Source organism: Pseudomassariella vexata (genome assembly GCF_002105095.1).
Source record: "Pseudomassariella vexata strain CBS 129021 chromosome Unknown BCR38scaffold_1, whole genome shotgun sequence".
Lineage (NCBI taxonomy): Eukaryota > Fungi > Ascomycota > Sordariomycetes > Amphisphaeriales > Pseudomassariaceae > Pseudomassariella > Pseudomassariella vexata.
Window position 1 is genome coordinate 3,694,772 of NW_024467956.1, and position 18,424 is coordinate 3,713,195.

Here is an 18,424-nt window from a genome sequence, read left to right on the forward strand (position 1 = left end):
GCCTTAGGAGGCGGAGTTGCTCCATTCTTACGATTTTCGAACTCAACCGCAACAGTATCAGTCCGCAAGATACCATCACTAACGGCCCGTTTAACGGGTTTGTTGGCTGTTTTATTTGTAGCAGTGCCAGGTTGTTTGACATATTCCGTTTTACTAGTTTCAGGATTATGAACAGTCCCGGTTTGATTAATGTCGGGTTGCTCGATAGTCTCCTTTAGGCGACTGCTGGGCCTTTCAACCGCTTCGTCTTGCAGAGTGCTAGGTTTCTGGACAAATCCACCCCGCTGACTGTTGGACCTTTTAACAGCTTCGTTGGGCTGAGTATCAGCTTTCTGAACAACTCCCTCCTGCGTGTTAGATTTCTGGACGCCTTCGATATGCGGAGGACCGGGTCTCGGAACCGCTTTGATCTGAAGAGTGCTAGACTCTCGAGGTATAATGATTCGAAAACTGCCAGCATTCTGGCCATCCTCAGTTTTATCGGTGGCAGATGCCTGGATGGATTGGGGTCTGGGAATGCGAAATCTCATGACAGCCAAACTTTCCCGAGCGGCAGATCTCTGGACTGGCTCGGGTTTCTGGGCGCCAAATTTCTGAATAGCCTCATTTTGATTGTTTTTCGGCGGCCGAGGCGCAGAAATTTGACGAGTGCCAGAATCAATTTTCAACTGACGACTGTCAAATTTCTGAACAGCCTCGCGTCTCTCTGTAAGTGTTTTCTCCTCATGGACACTCTTCTTTTCCGTATCTGCCAGTTCCGAGTCGCCCTGGTCCACTGTAGTCAACAGGAGGCTGTCATCCGGGCGTTTTTTGACGTTCTTGCGCACTTCGATTTTCCCGATGGTGATGATCTTCTCCTTACTGTTTGCCTCCCTGTAATTCCCCTCCCCACTAATTCCCTCGCTTCGTTCTCCTCCTTCGCTGCTGGGGTGTCCGCTGCAGCACCTACAGCATTTACAACACTTGCAGTATCTCCTGGATGACGACGAAAAGTACCTAGAAGGCCACTTGATGCTGTTGCAGACAACACGAGCCTTTTCGAGTAAGGGCGCTAGGATTGGGATAGAGGCCGCGATTATGAGAGTATTGGCCTCTATACTAGTTACGTAAATGCGTATTAGTACATAAAGGTATGCTGCTTGGCGACAAAGCATGTAAGTTCAAACAGGAAAGAATGAAGATAAAAAACTTACACGCCCCAGTATAACAGTGGCAAGAGGTAAACTGCGAACGTCCTGTTAGATTTGGCTTCTTATTATAATAGGTGTGCGCCCTAGAAACACACAAAGAGAGAGAAAGAGAGAAAGAGAAAGAGAGAGAGAGAGAGAGAGACCACAATGGAAACAAAACCTACAAGTGTGGTCGTTTTTGCCAATCCCCGCCGCTACAGTTGTTTTTTTGATACCTATACAGCCGGCCCTTCACCCATTTATCAGCTAATATACCATGAGGGACACATAAACTTCGATTGAAAAACGTACACAACACCGAAACCCAAAGCAACGCTCAGGGCAATTTTCTTCTGAAGGGGCATCTGCAGGTTGAAGAGTTTGTAGGACGGGTACAGGGCTAAGTAGAAGTCCAGGAAGGCCGAATATGCTAATCCGAATTTTCATTATCAGCATCGATCCCTTCGTTGTTATAGTTATCGCATGAATTGAAAGTCATCCTCAGGTGTCCTTGTAATGAAACTTACCCCCACACCAATACGAAAGGTACTCCGTAGTTTTAAGAGACAAGCAAGTGCCGCTCTGGTCTTCCGGGCCCTGCCTGTTCCACAGAAAGCTAGGAGGGCTGCATTGAAGCATGAGTTGCATGGCACATGCCGATAGCGACAACATGCAGATTGTGCCCATGACCAAGAGGAACATTCGGTGGCGTGGGCCAGGCACCAGAAGCCGTATGAGTAAGGATATGACGGCCATCTTGGGCAACGCTATGGACATGATGGATGGTACGTTGGCTGTCGTTAGCCATAGAATTGCACCTCTTATTCGCTCGGGCCGCTGGGGATCGAAGGCTTGCATGTGCTTGCCGCCTCCGTAGCTCACGGCCAAACTCGTGAGAATGGAGGTTAGTACAGTGCAAATCTAGGTCATCTGCCTGTTAATCATCTTTCCTCATGAAGTAGTTGGAGAATTTGCTGGTGATGGGACAGGCGGACTGACCAATGACAGAATGATCCAATAGTCATCAACCCAGAGTTTCTTGTGGAGGGCCCCTCGCACGTATAGTCTGACTCCAACGAAGATGGCACCGATGACTGTGAAACCCCAACAAACGCTGTTGGACATAGGGCCTGAGTCTTCGTTTATATCGAACGGCGGCCCGGTTTGCATCACGTTTGAGGACATATTTTCTGGCGGAGGATCTCGGTTGGGTTTCGATGTACGCACCAGAAGGAGACAGACACAATGCGTAACGAACTTGGAAGAGATCAAGTGGTGAGATTCTTCCTCAGAAACTATGAGACCCGAGTAGGAGGGTATAAGCTAAGTATAAATACTGATATCTTCCCACGGGCCTTCGGAAAACACAATATGTTTGCTTTAGAATGAACCCGGATATTCCAGTCGGTATGAGCCATGACGAACAATCCAACCCGGATTTGTTGTGCCTTTATGAAGTGGCGGCAACACATGATAACGAAGGTCTTCAAAGTTTTCATTAGACATCAAACATGGATGCGCTGTTTTTCTGATTCGATATTACCGGAATATACTGTTGAGCATGGGACCCAACTCGTTGGCAGCCGATCGTCTCTTTGTCGTCGCACAGCGTGCAAACTTCTTTCGTTGTAGGCCATATTTCGCCCTGTCGCCCTGTCGCCCTCGTTAAATGCAGCAACTGCTTTACTGCTCCAGGAGATATAGTACCAAGTCCAGCATTTCACGAGTCTAAAGGAATCGAAATGGGGACGGGATAAATCAGCTACACGTGGCACAGCTACATATACGTGATCCACATAGGGTAATGCCTCTCTTGCCCAAGCCGACAGATACATGCCTAAGAATGTAGTTTGCACCTCATCTACAAAAGATCCCTGATGGTTCCATTCTGGATTAAGCTTCGAAAAGGCTCTGGAATGTCAGTAACCACAGGCAATCACTTGTATGCTTGCCGCAACTGCTGTTGCCACTATCGTCGGAAGTATTTGTAGTTCCGGATATCCGAATCCGGAGCCTTTCATGATTAAGTAGAGCATCATAGTAGTGTGATTACTTGCGAATGAATAATATGCAGCATCGGGAAAGACATCAAACTAGAAGCAGAATCAAGAACTCCTGATGAAGTAAAAATGATAGCAAGCAAATCATCATCAAAATAAGTATTCAGTGGGATAGCTGAATAATTCCCAAAAACAGGACCTTTGTACCATAACAGTTTTCCTCCTCAGCCTACGAAACCAACTGCCACATGGTTTCCGACGTTGACCACGAGAGGCCCCCACCCCCTACGCTAGCGGAATCAGATTGTAATTTGCAAATCGTAGAAACTAAACAGGGCAAGCTGTTCTTACTGTAGATAGAGGGTGTCGGCCATGGGAAAAAGGGCAACTTTCAGAACCGATATGAATTTGACCTGGTCCAGGTCTCTTGTTGGTTCGTTCGTCTGGTCGGCGCATGCAGGCAGCTGTGTTTTGGGTCAGACATCCGTTCACGGGGCAAGTTACCTAGCTTGGAGTTAGCTAGCTATCCTGGCAAATACATGTGTTGTTGGTGCAGGTCCAGTGCATTATTCGCAATGAAGCCTCTATCCTAAGGAAATTCTATAGTGACATAACCGCCGAAGAGCATTGCTACATATTCGTAGCGTCTCAATCTATCAAAACTCGCTCACCCAGGTATTTGGGCTCTACTATTTCGTCGTTTCTTCAGGCTCCTTCGCTTCCGCAATGCCCTCCAACGGGCTCTGCGACGGCTCCGGCGTCGTGATAGCCTCGCCTACCTTCATATTTCCCAACTGCGCAGCCGTCTCCCCAACCTTATCCTCTGGTTCCGGTGCAGCATTCGCTTCGACGGCAACCTGGTACGTGCTTGGGGGTGCGATTCCCTGGGCGACGTGTCCAGTCAGGTAATCCTCCAACTCGCCAATCTGCTTACCGCCCGCCTCCCACCGCTTCTGGCGCTCCGCTTGCTTCTCCGCACACAGCTTCTGCATGGCGGGCCAATACACGGCGTGATCGTAGTCGAACTGCAAGTCACCTCCGAACTCGGTCCATAGCTGCTCCTTGGGGACGTACTGAGACATGTCCTCGTTGAACTTGAGCTTCTCGCGGGTCAGGGGGTCGATGAAGGGCGTGATGAGCTTGAAGAAACCCCAGACGACCCACGGGACTAGATTTGGTCAGGGATTGCAGCATCAAGCACGCAATGCGTCAGGCGTCGACTTACCATTGATGATCAATGCTCTCCCCAATCTCTCGGGATAGTGGGTCTGAAGGATATTGAGCACCTCCCTCCCCTGCCCAATACCCGGTGCCGTGTTGGACCGGCTCTTGCTGGTCTTGAAATTGATGAGCAGACTCAGCGTCTCCTGCTGCGGGGGCATGAGCTCGATAACCCGCTCCAGCATGAACACCAAGTGCTGCACCTGTCTAGGCGAGGGATCGGTGTTCTGTCGACCCGGGTTCAGATAATGGCAAGGGCGACCCTGCTTGTCGTAGCCCAACTGGATTTGCTTGCCCGTCTCGTTCTCGGGCGAGATGTGATCAGCCGTGAGAGCCTCGACACCGTACTCCCTCCTCCATGTGAGTGTGCCGAGGATTCGCTTCTCGGCTTCCTTTTCATTCCATTTGACGGCGCGCAGGTATCTCAGCAGACAATCTCGCGTAAGCCATAGTTTCTCGTGATCGGTGAGAGGGCCGGCTTTGCCTTGGGTCGAGGGAACTTCAGTCCACCCTTTTGCTTTCTCCAAAAGCCAGTCATACTTGGTCTGTTGGTCCTTTGCGAGCTCGGGCTTCTCAACTGGCTTGCTGTTTGTGACTGGAGCCACAATCGGCGTCTTAAGGGGACCGCCTGCGCTGCCCTTTTCCACATCTCCCACCGCCGATGACGATGCTGTTGCTGCAGTCGCCATAATCTTTGTTTCAATGGCAATCTCAGAAAAAAACAGAAATTGAGTTCGCCCGCAAGTACAGTCAATTTATAACAGCGACTAAAGAAAGAAGATATCGGTCTCTACTCCGTAATCTGATCTGTAAAATGATCAATCTATCCTCTTTCTCACCGAAATTGCGAGGTCGTCAGCGGGTGTCTGAGACCCTTGCAGATATCCGCAGGGACTAGCCACTAATTGAACATAAATCATAAGATGAACTAACCGCAACGGGTCTTAGCCTGTTCACCCTGGATCCCAAATCCTTGACCCCCCCCCCTCCTTGCTCAAGTGCCCCGCCAATCTCCAAATCCCATTTACGCGGGAGCGCGTCTCGGTCGCGTCTTCTCCAAATTCTCAAGTTCGGACAAATTGACCACCACCACCACCACCTCAGAGGATTCGGACAATTTCGACAATTCCAAGTCTTCACGACACCAATCGCACAATTCGAGTACACGAGCTTATCCACCATGGCAGAAGCAGCCGTTCAGGAGTTGAACGAACGGTTCGCCCTGGGCGACAAGCCCCTCGAGCCCGACATGCTGGCTGAGCTGCAGTCCATAATGCGCATGCATTCGCTCTCGGCACAGGACTTGTTCTTCAAGTGGGAGTCGTACTGCATCAAGATGGACATGGAAGAAATGCAGTTGTCGGTCGACACCCTGCGCAATCTGAAACGGGACATCCAGGATGCCTTGGAGCGCGAGAACCGAAATCATCATGCATATATCAAAACGGAGAAGCGGAGTGGCGCAACACCGCGGACCACAGTCAAGAACAGCGGGGATGTGTTCGGAATGTGAGTAGGCTCTATATAATACAACAGGAAGAGTATAGGGACTGATACTGTTGGTTGGTCTAGGCTGGACGGACTCTCCACGCCGGCAGCAGGAAAACTGAACCGCAACGCGGCAGCGAAGAAGAAGTTCGAAACGCCATCCGTGGCGAGGGTCAAAGGCGGGATACCGAGCTCACCAGACTACAAGTCGCCGACGGCGGTGGATAGGCAAATAGACTCCATGAACGCCATGACGTAAGTCGACTCGCAGACAGCCTGAGGAACATGCTCATCTCGTCTTAGAATAACTACGTTCAACGATCGACAGAAACCAGGGGAGGTGATTGAGGTCCTTAATGATCACCTCAAGCCCACTGCACCGCCCATTGCACCTTACGGAGAGCCTCGCATCAAATTGACTGCAGTATCCGATCAAAAGAAGTTGGGATACAAGCCACTGGCCATGAAGTCCTCAGAAGCGTCAGAGATTTTGGATGACCGGATAGACGAGTTCCTCACCCTGGTGAAGGAGTACCACAAACTAGATGACGCGGTTTTCGGCAGTGCTGCAAGTCAAAGCACTGCTGAAATCTACTCAGTTGGCAGGATAGCCTCCGACTCGGCCGAAGGCAAGCTAAATACTGCATCCCTTGTGCTGGAGACGTCAAGGAGGACAGGAGGCGGTCTAAGAATACCCCTGAACGTGCAAAAGCTCAAAGGGTTCAACTTTGTCCCGGGGCAAATCGTCGCATTCAAGGGCATCAACACATCAGGACTTGAGTTTATCGCGCACGAATTCCTCGACATCCCCTTACTGCCCAATGCCGCATCCTCAACCGTCGCCATCGAAGCCCACCGAGAGAAACTCCGCGGCGGCCCGGAAGCCATGGACTCGGACGACGAGCCCGCTCCCCTAAACATCATCTTTGGCTCCGGGCCCTACTCCGCAGACGACAACCTCGATTTCGAGCCCCTGCACGCGCTTTGCAGCCACGCGGCAGACACTTACGCCGACGCGCTCGTCCTATGCGGGCCCTTCATCGACGTCGACCACCCCTTAATCGCATCGGGCGACTTTGACCTCCCCTCAGACGCCAACATCGACCCGGATACGGCCACCATGTCTACCGTCTTCAAGTATCTGATCTCTCCCGCGCTGAACCGCCTCGCGCATGCCAACCCCACGTCACCATACTCCTCGTTCCCTCCGTCCGCGACGCAGTCGATAAGCACGTTTCCTGGCCGCAGGACCCGTTCCCGCGGAAAGACCTCGGCCTGCCCAAGTCAGCGCGCATCATCGGCAACCCCATGACATTGTCTCTCAACGAGATGGTCCTGGGGTATCCTCGCAGGACGTGCTCTGGGAGCTGCGGCACGAGGAGCTCATCGGGGGCAGGCCGACCGATGCGCAATTGTTATCTAGGCTGCCGAGGTATCTGATCGAGCAGCGGCATTACTTCCCTGTCTACCCGCCTGTGGACCGAACCAAGTTGCCAAAAACCGGCACGGCGAGCGGGCTGCCGACGGGCGCGATGCTCGATACGAGTTACCTGCGTCTGGGGGATATGGTGAATGTGAGGCCCGATGTGTTGGTTGTGCCGAGTGCTTTGCCGCCGTTTGCCAAGGTGAGTTTTCGTTCGTGCTTGCTTTCCAATGCATGGTTATCATCGTGATCAGGAAGAACATAATACTGTGGAAGAGAAGAAGGTTTACTGACATCAATACCCCAGGTTGTCGAAAGTGTACTCGTCATCAACCCGGGTTACCTGTCTAAACGAAAGGGTGCGGGCACATACGCCCGTATGACTTTGTATCCTCCCAACTTGAGTCCAGAGGAGCAGAGCAGTGGAGGGATGGTCAGTCACAAGATATTTGATAGGGCGAGAGTCGAAATCACGAGAATTTGAGAACGCATAGGGTTCGTCGGGTTCAAGGAGTTCGTCTACTATAAGTGGAATGGACCAATGGGTTGAAGGGATTCCCCCAAAATTCAGGATTGATTGTATAATTGAGTAGTGAATGGGTAGGTAGCCCGCATGAATTGATGACTTCACGACAACGCGCTCCCACTATCTGGTATCTACTCTCCGTCTCTTATCACTGTCGTAGCGATCTGCATCTCGTGACGGATCTCTCTTCCGCCGACTATAGTCATGGCGATCGCGGCTGTCTCTCCTCGGTGACCTGGATCTGCTTCTTTCCCGCTTTCTGGGAGGAGACCCCGATCTGGACCTCTCCCTGCGACGTTCATCTTCATCTCGAGGCCGATAATTGCTCTTCCCGTAGCGTCCTCGCTCTCGACTCCTCGGTCTCTCCGTCTTCCTATCTCCAAGCGGAATCGCATTCGCCCCTCCGGGCCCCTCCCTCTCCCTGTCCCGATCTGACCTAAACCGCTCATCCACATCCCACCCTCCCCCAAAGTCCCTCCCCTTCCCAGGGCGATGATCCCTAAACTCGCCCCACCTTCCCGTATCCTCGGACTTCAGATCTCGGTACTTTGTCGCGCCCTTCTTGCCCACCTTGGTCATATCCCTCATTTGCAGCGCCTTGGGCAACAAACTCCGATCCACCTCGTCCTGAACTTTAGCCCCCATCAAATCCCGCTTATCGAGCCCCTCGGCCGCCATCTCCTCCTGGTAAAACGCCCCCTTGTGGTGGTACTGCCCCAAGTATGCCATCTTGCCCCTGCTTTCCTTCTCCTCGCGCTGCCGGGCGATCTTCTCCGCGTCTTGGGCGGCACGCTCCTCTTCGGTTAGGTTGCGTCTGCGCTCGAGCTCCTCGCGTTCCTTTTCGCGCTCTTCGACGGCTTCGCGCTCCCGCTTCAGTCGTTTAAGCTCCCGCACTTTCCACGCTGCTTGTTCAGCTTCCGGGTCGACCTCATCAGACGTGTCCACATCTGACTCGAGCTCGATGGCGTCATCCCAGAAATTCTTGCCTGCCTTCTTGGCCGCTAGGTCCCGCCGAATCTGCTCCTCGATCATAGCATCCGCATCCGCTTTCTTACGCGCTACTTCGTCGGCTTCCTTTGCGGCCGCCTCAGCAGCTTCTTGTTCGGCCGTTTTGTTCCCGTTGCGTTGCGATTTGGGCACGAATTTGGGGCGCATCATCATGGCGCGCCGGGGGACCTCATCTTCGCTGCTTTCCTCCTCTTCCTCCTCGTCGTCGTCGGAGGATTCTTCCTCGCCGTCTTCGCTTGCCTGTTCCTCCTCTTCAGTCACAAATCCTTCTTCTTCTTCGGCTGCTGCGCGCGCGGCGAGCTCGGCGGCTTTGCGCTTTTCTTCTTGTTGTTGCGCGATCCGCCGCCGCTCGTTCAGGTCAACTTTGTTGAGGTTGCCGCTGGCAATCTTGCTGGCCGAGGTGGCTTTTGATGGGGGCACGACGGGGGTTTCTTCGACGTCTGATGCTTCGGATTCGGACGACGACGAGTTGTCTAGTACTTTGCCTGCGCGGTGGCGCAACGGCCGCGCGGGTTTTATGGGCATACTGAGCGTGATGAAGGGGCTGGACTGGGGGTGTTTGTTTGTCGAGCTTGGAGCGCGTTGGGTTGGTCGCCAGTATGGAAGTTGTTTGTTGCAGTGGTAGGCGCAAGTTTTGATCGCAACACCAACACCGTCAAACAATATGCGTATTGGGACTGGAGTGCCGGGGGCGGGTTTCGTGGAGCATAGGAGGCTTAAGTTCAAAATGGTCAATGATGGCACTGTAGGAGCTTGTTTGGACTTCACTTTGTCACATTTAAATGGCGGACCAAGCTGTCACATCCGTCGGATTTAGTGCGCTCCTAATCAGGCGTAGTACGCCTACCTTATTTTACATCATTGGACGGACATAATAACTGCCCCATCAGTCCGCGCATACTCCGTACTACGTGCTAATTTATAGTATAGAAAGGAGGATCAATCTTCGCCGACATCTTATTCTTGCCATCTTGACTACACCTCTTCAATTTTCTTTTCTCTCAGTATCCCTTGTCTACTATGGCTGTATTTCTTACCTTCCTACATCAGGTAGGTACGGTCTTCCTATGTCCAAATGCCCTTCTCCAAGGGGAGCCAGACCGTAGACTTCAGCCAACTACATCCCCTTCCCAGTGCTTATCTCCATGATTGTGACATTGCCGTCCGGTCCCTTGACTTATCCGTTATTGGTGCGGCGCAGCAGGTACTTAAAAGAGTCTCTCGACTATATATGACGGCGATGCATTGCCGTCGACTTGGCATTATCATGTCATTATTTCCGAGAGAGTGTAATCGAAGTAGACGTACTTTACTTATTTTTTTCATTCTCCGCCATAGCGGACGACCATCGCAATTCGTCCGATGGCCTGGCAGTCCTTCCCGTTGCTGCGGATTCCGTCCGTGATCTCGATCACAAACGTCTATATCCCGAAAGCCCACAGCAGCAGTGCCACTATGAATTTGCTTTGCTTCATTATGTTCATGGCGGCTTTGACCGGCGGCTTTCTGGACATCCCGCAGACTCGCATCATGGAAGACGTGTTGTGTCACGAGTATCACAGCCAGGTGCAAAGACTTGACAGCCCCATCAGCGTGGACATGTGCAAGTTGGAATCCATACAAGCTTGCGTTTATCCTCGCGCTTCAAATTTCTTTGAATGCCATCGTCTGTTTTGCCGGCGCCTTTCCTTGGGGTCTTGTGGCTGATGGGTATGGGTTGTTTCGTCTCATTCTCATCGCCCAGTTGCTGTGTGTCCTCAACAAGAACTCCAGCAGTGGCCACAAACCTGCGTTAGCTCTAAATCTTACCGGTGAGCAACAGACTTCTTTGCACGCTCTGCCTCATCTCCTATCTCATTTAGAACCCAAAGACTGCTAGATCCCCCAAGCTGCGCCCAGATGCCCCTGAACCTACAGGTCTAGATCTCACTATCTTGGTGTATTATGGACCATGTTGGTCTTATCGTTCCGTGGCGCAATGCCAGTCCGCTTGGTTTGGTTTGATTTGATAGGCCTGCTTCTCGGCGGTGGTAACCCGATTATGGTCGCGCTGCTCTTGGCTATGCTTGCCGACGCAGCTACCGAGGAGAAGAGGTAGGTCCCCTATTTGAAACTCATCATGCCTGATAATACATGTGGCCAGCGTATGTGGCAACCTCTTAGCCCCTTCATTGTCCGCTCTAATGATGGAGCGAATGGGTCCATGGTCACCAGTATGGGTTGGCGTTGGTCTCCGTGACGCATCTGTCATATCCATTATAACGGATACCGCAAGAACCCCGCAAGAACCCGAAGAACAGCAACCTTCAGATCAAAACTTGCACCTATACCACCTCGCCCATCTTCCACGCAACCTCCTCCTTCATGGCCCAATTCATCTCCAAGCGATACAGCGTACCTTTATTCCAAAGCGGATATGTCCAGTGCGCCTTCAGTGTCGCCCAGGTGATCCGATCCCGCAGGCGTCCTGCCTTGGCTCTCCAAAGCCCTCATGCAAAGCACCACTCCCCCTAACTTCCGCCCGACCGATGAGTATGGACGAGATCTAGCTATTGCCCACTGATGGTATGGCATCACTTTCGTCGCGGCGCTTGTTCTTGGTCTGGCGCCCACAGTCCCTGGCTTTGTGTTTGGGCTCGGTCTTTTGGCGCTGGGATCAGACGTTAGTAGTTTGACAAGGAGCTTGATGAGTCTCTACATCGACCCGGTACACCGTTTCCACCTGTTTGGCCTAGTCGGCATGGTTGATTTGGTGGGAACAATCTACGCTCAGCTGTTGCTTGCTGGACTCTTCTCGCTGGGCATGAAGCTCGAAGGTGGGTGGATTGGGCTTCAGTATTGCGGGCTGACGCTTCTCATCGCTGTTACTACGGCCTTGCTTCCTTTGGAGAAAGTGCCGGAAGAGGCCGAGGATCCAGCCCCGGAGAATGGGAATCATGAGGACTGGGCATGGTATGATTGAGCCTGCTACGCCGTCTTTAGAGAGGAACGAAAGTTATGTGCAGTCCCGTCGATGTTGTGTCTGTCCAGTACAAGGATAATGTCAAGAGATCCCCATTATAAATTAGCCAGAATAGGAATGAATACTGGTGTATAAAAATATCACCATTATCATTTTTAGAGCACTGAGTGATTGTTGATGAGCCAACTACCTTACGTACTGAAAGGGGTGTAAAGTCGGCTGCAATTTCACACAGAAATTCGTGGCACGTATGGTACGAAGCCCGAGGGCGTTGGCGTCAATGACGATAAATTGGCTTGAGATATCCGAGACTTCAGGTCGGTCACGTAAGCTTTTCTACACAGCAAGGTGAGTTGGACGATAGAGGTCCACTAAAATGAAGGACAGGCAAAGTAGCTTAAAGTACCTCTACCTCACCAGGCAATGAACGCTTGGATGTGGGGCCTCCGCTGAGCATCAACCTCAAAGTCGGCCTCTCGCACCTGGGAACGCTTTCATAAATCCAACCCACGACGCCGGCCATTGAGCAACCTTGGCGTCGCAAAACAGATCTCATAACCATAATGTCCAATCTCCAGACCAGCAAGGGCAGCAAGGAGCAAGCCGGCCTCCGCTATCCATCAAACGGCAAGACTATCTATCACCGCCCGTTAAACCGAACCCGGACGTCGGAGCTCAGCCAGGCCAGCTTCGCCTACCTGTTCTCCGAGATGGTGGGCTATGCCTCGAAGCGCATAGAGAGTATTCAGGATCTAGAGAAACGGTTTGTGTTCCCCGTTCCCTGCTTCCAGACCTCCCCGCTCTCTCACCAGTGAACCAGCTAACATTCCTTGAAGCCTTAACACCCAAGGTCACCCCATCGGCCTCAAACTTCTCGACCTCCTCCTACACCGCGAGCCGACACGGAGCCAACTCCGCCCCCTCAACATAATCGCCCTCCTGCACCTAATCAAACAACAAGTCTGGACCTCATTATTCGGCCGCGCTGCCGACGGGCTGGAAAAGAGCTCCGACCCATCCAAACCCGACGAGTACATGATCATCGACAACGAGCCCCTCGTAAACGCATACATCAGTGTGCCCAAGGACATGTCGCAACTCAGCTGCGCAGCCTACGTGGCGGGCATCGTGGAGGGGGTTTGCGACGGGAGCGCGTTTCCCGCTAGGGTGACGGCGCATAGCGTTGGGAAGCAGCAGCAGGGAGGGGAGGATGGAGGGGCTGGGGGAGCAGACGGGGGAAAGGAGATGTGGCCTGGACGGACGGTGTTTCTGGTTAAGTTTGCGCCTGAGGTTATGGAGAGGGAGGGATTCTTGGGAAAGGGCTAGGGGTGACTGACTACCTGGGGAAGCGCACGGTGGTAGAATGGTTCTGGCTTGAGGAGTGAATGGCGTTTTGGTTAGGATGTGGGAGTTCAGGAAGATGGTGTTTGGAACTGCGGTATCAAAGGCATCGCGAGGCACAGATGCTAACATATGGTTCGTTGAGTTGATTTGGTGCTCGTCTCGTAGGCCGGGTCTAGCAGTGCAGTCTTGACTGGCAAATCGCGGGTATCATACTTCATCTCTGGTCCAAGTCCCTTAACGTCAGGGTTCTCACCTACCCATGACCACAACTCTGGCTACAATGGCCTTCATCCCTGTTTCCCGGTCTGGACCCAGCAATGGAAGCTGACACGTCTCCGTCACTCGCTCCAGCCACCCCTCTAGTTCATGCGTGGAACAATACCACAAAAGACTGACCATACCGCTAGCCAGCACATGCAATTTCGTCCTCTCATCCACTTCACCTAGGCAACTTCCCCCGTGCCGAAGTGCCCCCTTTCCCTCCCATTCCCATGCCCCCCTTCCCCGTCATAAGCGGCGGACCCCTCTTCATCAACTCCCCCAACCCCAGGTCCTTCCACGCCGGCGGACCTCCCGCTCCTCGTGCTCCACTTGCACCCCCTCTTTGCTGTCCCCCAGCGGTAGTCATAAGCGCCTTCTGGATCCCAAAAGCCGCATGCTGGTCCGGCACAACATCGTCCTCGTCCTCCGGGTTGATGGGCGCATGTTGCGGCGGAACGTAAATTTCGTCGGCGGGCAGACGATCGCGGTAGAAGTCCTCGAAGAGATCCGCGTCGCGGGCGCGGGTGAGGTGGATGTGGGTGAAGGTGCCGTCTTTGTTCTTGTCGGGGAGATTAGTCGGTGATCTAGTTTGGAGGAGGGAGGTCACTTACCATGGTATGTATTACCAAAACGATTGAGACGGGAATGAAGGGTTGGGTTGTTTGCCCCAAGATGATGATATCCTGCGATTTGGGGTTGTAGACTTCCTCAGTCCCAGATGGATGTTGACTTGCTTAATGTGGTTGGTGTTTGAAGGTGGGGCCCAGCTCAGCAAGTACCGATACTTCAGAGGCACTTCTGCTAGCTGAGGAAACCACCACCCAAGCTACCGAGAACCTGACCCCTATTTTGAAAGGATGGATGGCCCCTTGCACGATGCTAAGAATTCTGGACCTCAGCATGCGGTTGTTACGAACCAGACCAGCCACTCTTTTATGCGAGATGCGTTGCTAAACTAAGTTGGACTGTGTCAAGCAGCTTCAGGAAGTTTTTAGGTAGTTGGCACCTTCGGGGTGTAGGGGACTGAACTAGTTTCTCTACCGATTGATCTAATGGCCGTATTGTAGTATTCTTTGTGACATTTTCTTGAGTGAATAGTTCAACACGCACGGAACCCATATGATGTAACGGGCGACTTCGTATGAGTAATCTTCCATTAAATCTCAACAAGCTGGAGAGACCTTAGCTGTCCACTTGGCTACCTCAACTTCACCGTACTCAAGATCGAAAAGTTGCGCAATGATATGTGATCTGGTCATGGAGCAGTGATATAGAACATGTGAGGTATCGATTCATCCATTTCCATTCCTTTCCTTGACCTTCCCTGTCGCGTCTCTCTTCTCCTTACTTTCTCCCTTTGCCCTGTACTTCTGCCCCCTCACAAACCACCATCCCCCTCCCCCCCGTTCTGTCAACCTCTGCCGAGGATGCAATATTGACAGGATGTTTGGAGAGTCTCCCATGCAAAGGTATGGTATGGTATGGTATCATCAAAGCGAACTGACCTGACTTGCCCCTTGCCTACGAGAGCCACGCTTGAAAATGCTGCGTCCGCTTCTTGGTTCGATCCTAAACCGTGAAAACAAAATAAAGGGGGTGGTGCAATGGCGAGATTCAAATTCAATCATCATGTCCTTTCCTCCCAAAACCGTAAAACTCCGAGTTCCCATGTTCTGATTGTTTTGCCAAGGCACGTCGTCATTTTGACTCCTCACTCGCTTGTACAATTGCCCAGTTTCCCAGCACAGCAGATCACACAAACACGCGCGTGCCATGATCATACAAACGCGTTTCAGCTCCACAAGGATTGCAAACCATTCCCATTGGGATCTTCGGCATTCCGTGGATCGTCGACAATGGCTCATTCACCCCGACGTCTAACCATGGCGCTGTCACTACGGCTCCTATCGCGCCCCGCACCTTGCCGTAATGCGTCGGTGTAGCTAGGAATCGGCGGATGATCCGATGGCCTCAGTGTGGCAGCCGATGCACCTCTACTGCGTCCGGCCACGATAAGTGGAGCTTGCTCGCTGTCTGAGCTGCTCCTGGTGGAACTCCCGTCGTCGGAATGCTCCGGACTGGTATACTCCGGGGGAGGATGGGCCGATTCTTGGAGCCCAAGACCAACGATGTTCACCACGTGATCCCCAGAGGTGCCTCCGGTATTGCTATTGCTGGGTTCTCCAGCCTCATCGGACGGTACCAGCTGCGCCAGGGAGATATCAGTAGGACTCCGCTGCGGACCTGGACTCGCAGGGGGCAAGATCCTAAAGTTGCCACTTCTCGTCCTAGAATGCCCAGTGTCCAATATGGGATCGCGGCGGCCGTAGGTGTGTGCTGATTGCGAATAGCCATGCCCTCGACCAGGCGAAGGGCTGTACCCGTCCTTCCTTCCCGATTCGAGCAAAATACTGCCTTGCTCGCTGCCGTATGGCGGCGGAGGAGCTAGGCTTCCTGTCATGGGAGCTAACCCCCACTTCTTCACATTCGCCTCGATGAAAACAAAGCCTGCTTGGCCAAAGTTGACGTGCACTATGCAGGGACCGTTGGCGCCCACGGACGGGAAGAAGTTGGGTGCTTTGAGACCATGTGCCACATCCTCCAGCCTCTTGCCGTTGCGGGTAAAGAAGATAGTGCCCGTCCTCGGTCTGTACCCAACACCGATAACATCGCCCTGAACAATGGGAGGGCCGTATGAAGTCGGGTTGAAAGGCTGGTTGAATCGGCGGTATCCCGTTGAGGTGTAGGCAACAGAATACTTGTGAAATCCTGCGCAATCATCGTCAGTACATAGTTGCCCGCACACGCAAGTCAGCGTACGTACCGGGAAGTCTAAATAGTGGATAGGGCTTCGTAGCCATGCCGATGCTCAATAATGTGGTTTCTGGTTTGTCGTAAATCTTCGCCTCCCAATAATAAACCTCGTTCTGTTTCGGGACGGGTAAGTTGCTCATGACAGTGCACTCGGAGTCGAAAAACTCGATTTCGGTCCTGGCCTCGACGAAGCAGTTGGCGATCTCCAGCTCGGGTTCAAACTCCCAAGCCGACACACCCTTCTCCTGTATGGCCAGATACTGTGATAAAGAAATGTCCGTCTGGATCGACTCGGGTGGGTTGCCTTGAATAAATGCTGGATATATAGCGCATCAGTGACCGCTGCTTGCAAACATGTACGACGTACGCAATTGAGGATGTTTGACGTGATTCATCATTACCTTTTGCTCTCAGATACTCCGTTCTCGCCATATCATCCATCGTCTCCAAGGCCTCGGCCTCTTCTCTCGCAAAGGCCTGCTCATCGTCGTATTCGCCCGGTCGACCGATGCGATCGAGGAAGATGCGACCGGAGCTCGTGTACCGGAAGAAGTAGACGATGGAGAAGATGATGGCAATCAGGATGGCCGAGCCAAAGGCCGACAGCAGCCCGATGATGATGGCGCCCCAGTCCGCCATGGTTGCGAATTGCGATGATGAGCTGAGGTGGTAGATCGTTTGATGGGGTCGGTTGAGTGGCGGATAGCTGGTGCGTGCCGTCACCGTCCGGGGCCACTCATCCGGCTTGGGGTTGGTTGAGGATTGGGGACCTCAATGCCGACTCTGGGCGGAAGGCTCGAGAAAAAGTAACAAAAATGGAAGAAAAATGCAAAGGGTATAGCAGTAGAAACGAAAATGCTCGCCTAGTCAAAGGGAGGGAAAATCCTCGAACGCGATGGTTGGAGGCGCCGGTAATAAGAGGTTGATGTTGGTCGTTGGTTGGCGGGATTTGGATTTGGTTTGGGAGTCTAGGTCGCTAGGTCGTTCAGAGGTCGTGCGGTCGGTCCTGTGCTGCTGCACTGCGCTACCACACTGCGGGCTGCGGACTGCTGATACACCTGACGGTTGCTCGGGCCCAAGACGAAGTGACCCACGCTATCAATCCCAACCTTGATGTCTTGCTAATACTTTACGACCAATGGGGCAGGCCGATAAATGATTGACAAAGCGTCTGCGTTCAGTCAATTATTTGTCCTTGCTTCTGAGGACATGGTGCACATGGAGAGGGAAGAAGAATTTGTGAACGAAACTGCAAGATGACGACTGTTATGATTTTAGGAATGAGGAGAAACCATATGAATTGTACTCAGGTACCGTACCTGCTCGCTGCTATCGAAACTGCGCAGTTAGGAAAGAGGAGGCAGAGACGACTGCTCCGCATTTGGAAACACAACCACTTGCGGGAGTATGTAGTAGGCAGGGAACCAGCATCTTGGCACGGACTGTTAATGAATGACAGCGGGATGTGCGCATCCCACTATCAGTAGCGGGGATGGGCAAGTCTCGTTCGGTGGACTGGCCCGCCTTACATCAACTCAGCTCCAAGGCAGGGCTCAGAGCCTGTCTAACCAACTGTCCAGGCTGGATGATGACGCCGCTGACCCCATGAATATCACTTAAAAGCCTTTGGTCGGCTTGCTCTATTATCAGTATGTCATTGTCGTCTAGAATCCCCTCGCTCCATCTCTCACTCTCAAAATGATAAGTAGGAAATATAGTGCAGGGGCTAATCATTCTCCACGGCCTGTCTATTGTTACTACGGTATCAGGCCAAAGTTTTCACCCCCCTGACAAGTACCAGTGGATCACTGCCAAGGCAACACTATACTAATTATGGCCTAGCCTACTCATGCCAACGAAAAGGTACTTCCACCTCTGATTCCAACTTGCTGTCAATAACGCGTCCTCATTATCGCGTTTCAGTAACCACAATGGGGACTAAACACCTTACGGAAGCCGATCGCCAACGAATTCGAACCCTCTATTTCGACGGTGGTAAATCGAAAGCCGAAATTCATACTATTACAACATTTTCTCTTAATCAGATCAAGACAGCTATTAAGGCCTCTTCAAGCCAGGTAGCTAAGAGATCTGGTAGACCCCGGACTTTATCTCGTGAGCAAGAAGAAGAGCTCGTTACATATGTAACTAGTTCTAAGCAAGGCCGTAGAGCCTCATTCCTCCAGTTGTCAATCATCCTTTTCGAGT

At 52.3% G+C, this 18,424-nt stretch overlaps 8 protein-coding genes across 8 annotated transcripts; 3 read left to right on the forward strand and 5 right to left on the reverse strand.

Annotated features, from left to right (window-relative positions):
* Positions 1 to 1,432: 1,432 nt before the first annotated feature.
* Positions 1,433 to 2,339, reverse strand: BCR38DRAFT_331634 (uncharacterized protein; the record flags this gene model as incomplete). The annotated part of the gene is made up of 3 exons (XM_040855074.1): positions 1,433 to 1,599; positions 1,697 to 2,090; positions 2,169 to 2,339. The coding sequence occupies 3 exons, from the start codon at positions 2,337 to 2,339 to the stop codon at positions 1,433 to 1,435; spliced, it is 732 nt and encodes a 243-aa protein (XP_040721529.1).
* A 1,025-nt stretch (positions 2,340 to 3,364) lies between these two features.
* On the reverse strand, positions 3,365 to 5,246 carry BCR38DRAFT_359839 (CRAL/TRIO domain-containing protein). The gene is made up of 3 exons (XM_040857152.1): positions 4,395 to 5,246; positions 3,521 to 4,337; positions 3,365 to 3,454 (listed from the first exon to the last, which is right to left on the reverse strand). The coding sequence occupies exons 1-2, from the start codon at positions 5,077 to 5,079 to the stop codon at positions 3,859 to 3,861; spliced, it is 1,164 nt and encodes a 387-aa protein (XP_040721530.1). The 5' UTR covers positions 5,080 to 5,246; the 3' UTR covers positions 3,365 to 3,454; positions 3,521 to 3,858.
* Positions 5,247 to 5,427: 181 nt separating this feature from the next.
* Positions 5,428 to 7,926, forward strand: BCR38DRAFT_418465 (DNA polymerase alpha subunit B N-terminal-domain-containing protein). The gene is made up of 6 exons (XM_040859226.1): positions 5,428 to 5,899; positions 5,963 to 6,133; positions 6,182 to 7,007; positions 7,109 to 7,210; positions 7,246 to 7,503; positions 7,609 to 7,926. Exons 1-6 carry the CDS (start codon positions 5,571 to 5,573, stop codon positions 7,783 to 7,785), a joined length of 1,863 nt encoding a protein of 620 aa, XP_040721531.1. The 5' UTR covers positions 5,428 to 5,570; the 3' UTR covers positions 7,786 to 7,926.
* BCR38DRAFT_520226 (splicing factor, Prp19-binding domain-containing protein) lies at positions 7,927 to 9,594 on the reverse strand. Its single transcript, XM_040865158.1, has one exon. The coding sequence runs from the start codon at positions 9,358 to 9,360 to the stop codon at positions 7,948 to 7,950; it is 1,413 nt and encodes a 470-aa protein (XP_040721532.1). The 5' UTR covers positions 9,361 to 9,594; the 3' UTR covers positions 7,927 to 7,947.
* Positions 9,595 to 10,596: 1,002 nt separating this feature from the next.
* Positions 10,597 to 11,797, forward strand: BCR38DRAFT_470784 (uncharacterized protein; the record flags this gene model as incomplete). Its single annotated transcript, XM_040862844.1, has 3 exons — positions 10,597 to 10,929; positions 10,979 to 11,367; positions 11,451 to 11,797. Exons 1-3 carry the CDS (start codon positions 10,787 to 10,789, stop codon positions 11,795 to 11,797), a joined length of 879 nt encoding a protein of 292 aa, XP_040721533.1. The 5' UTR covers positions 10,597 to 10,786.
* A 563-nt stretch (positions 11,798 to 12,360) lies between these two features.
* BCR38DRAFT_404969 (putative SPP30 protein) lies at positions 12,361 to 13,123 on the forward strand (the record flags this gene model as incomplete). The annotated part of the gene is made up of 2 exons (XM_040857909.1): positions 12,361 to 12,560; positions 12,634 to 13,123. 2 exons carry the CDS (start codon positions 12,361 to 12,363, stop codon positions 13,121 to 13,123), a joined length of 690 nt encoding a protein of 229 aa, XP_040721534.1.
* Positions 13,124 to 13,580: 457 nt separating this feature from the next.
* BCR38DRAFT_404970 (Apc13p protein-domain-containing protein) lies at positions 13,581 to 14,016 on the reverse strand (the record flags this gene model as incomplete). The annotated part of the gene is made up of 2 exons (XM_040857910.1): positions 13,581 to 13,961; positions 14,014 to 14,016. The coding sequence occupies 2 exons, from the start codon at positions 14,014 to 14,016 to the stop codon at positions 13,581 to 13,583; spliced, it is 384 nt and encodes a 127-aa protein (XP_040721535.1).
* A 1,247-nt stretch (positions 14,017 to 15,263) lies between these two features.
* On the reverse strand, positions 15,264 to 16,855 carry BCR38DRAFT_404971 (endosomal spry domain protein; the record flags this gene model as incomplete). Its single annotated transcript, XM_040857911.1, has 3 exons — positions 15,264 to 16,171; positions 16,227 to 16,532; positions 16,618 to 16,855. The coding sequence occupies 3 exons, from the start codon at positions 16,853 to 16,855 to the stop codon at positions 15,264 to 15,266; spliced, it is 1,452 nt and encodes a 483-aa protein (XP_040721536.1).
* Positions 16,856 to 18,424: the final 1,569 nt, after the last annotated feature.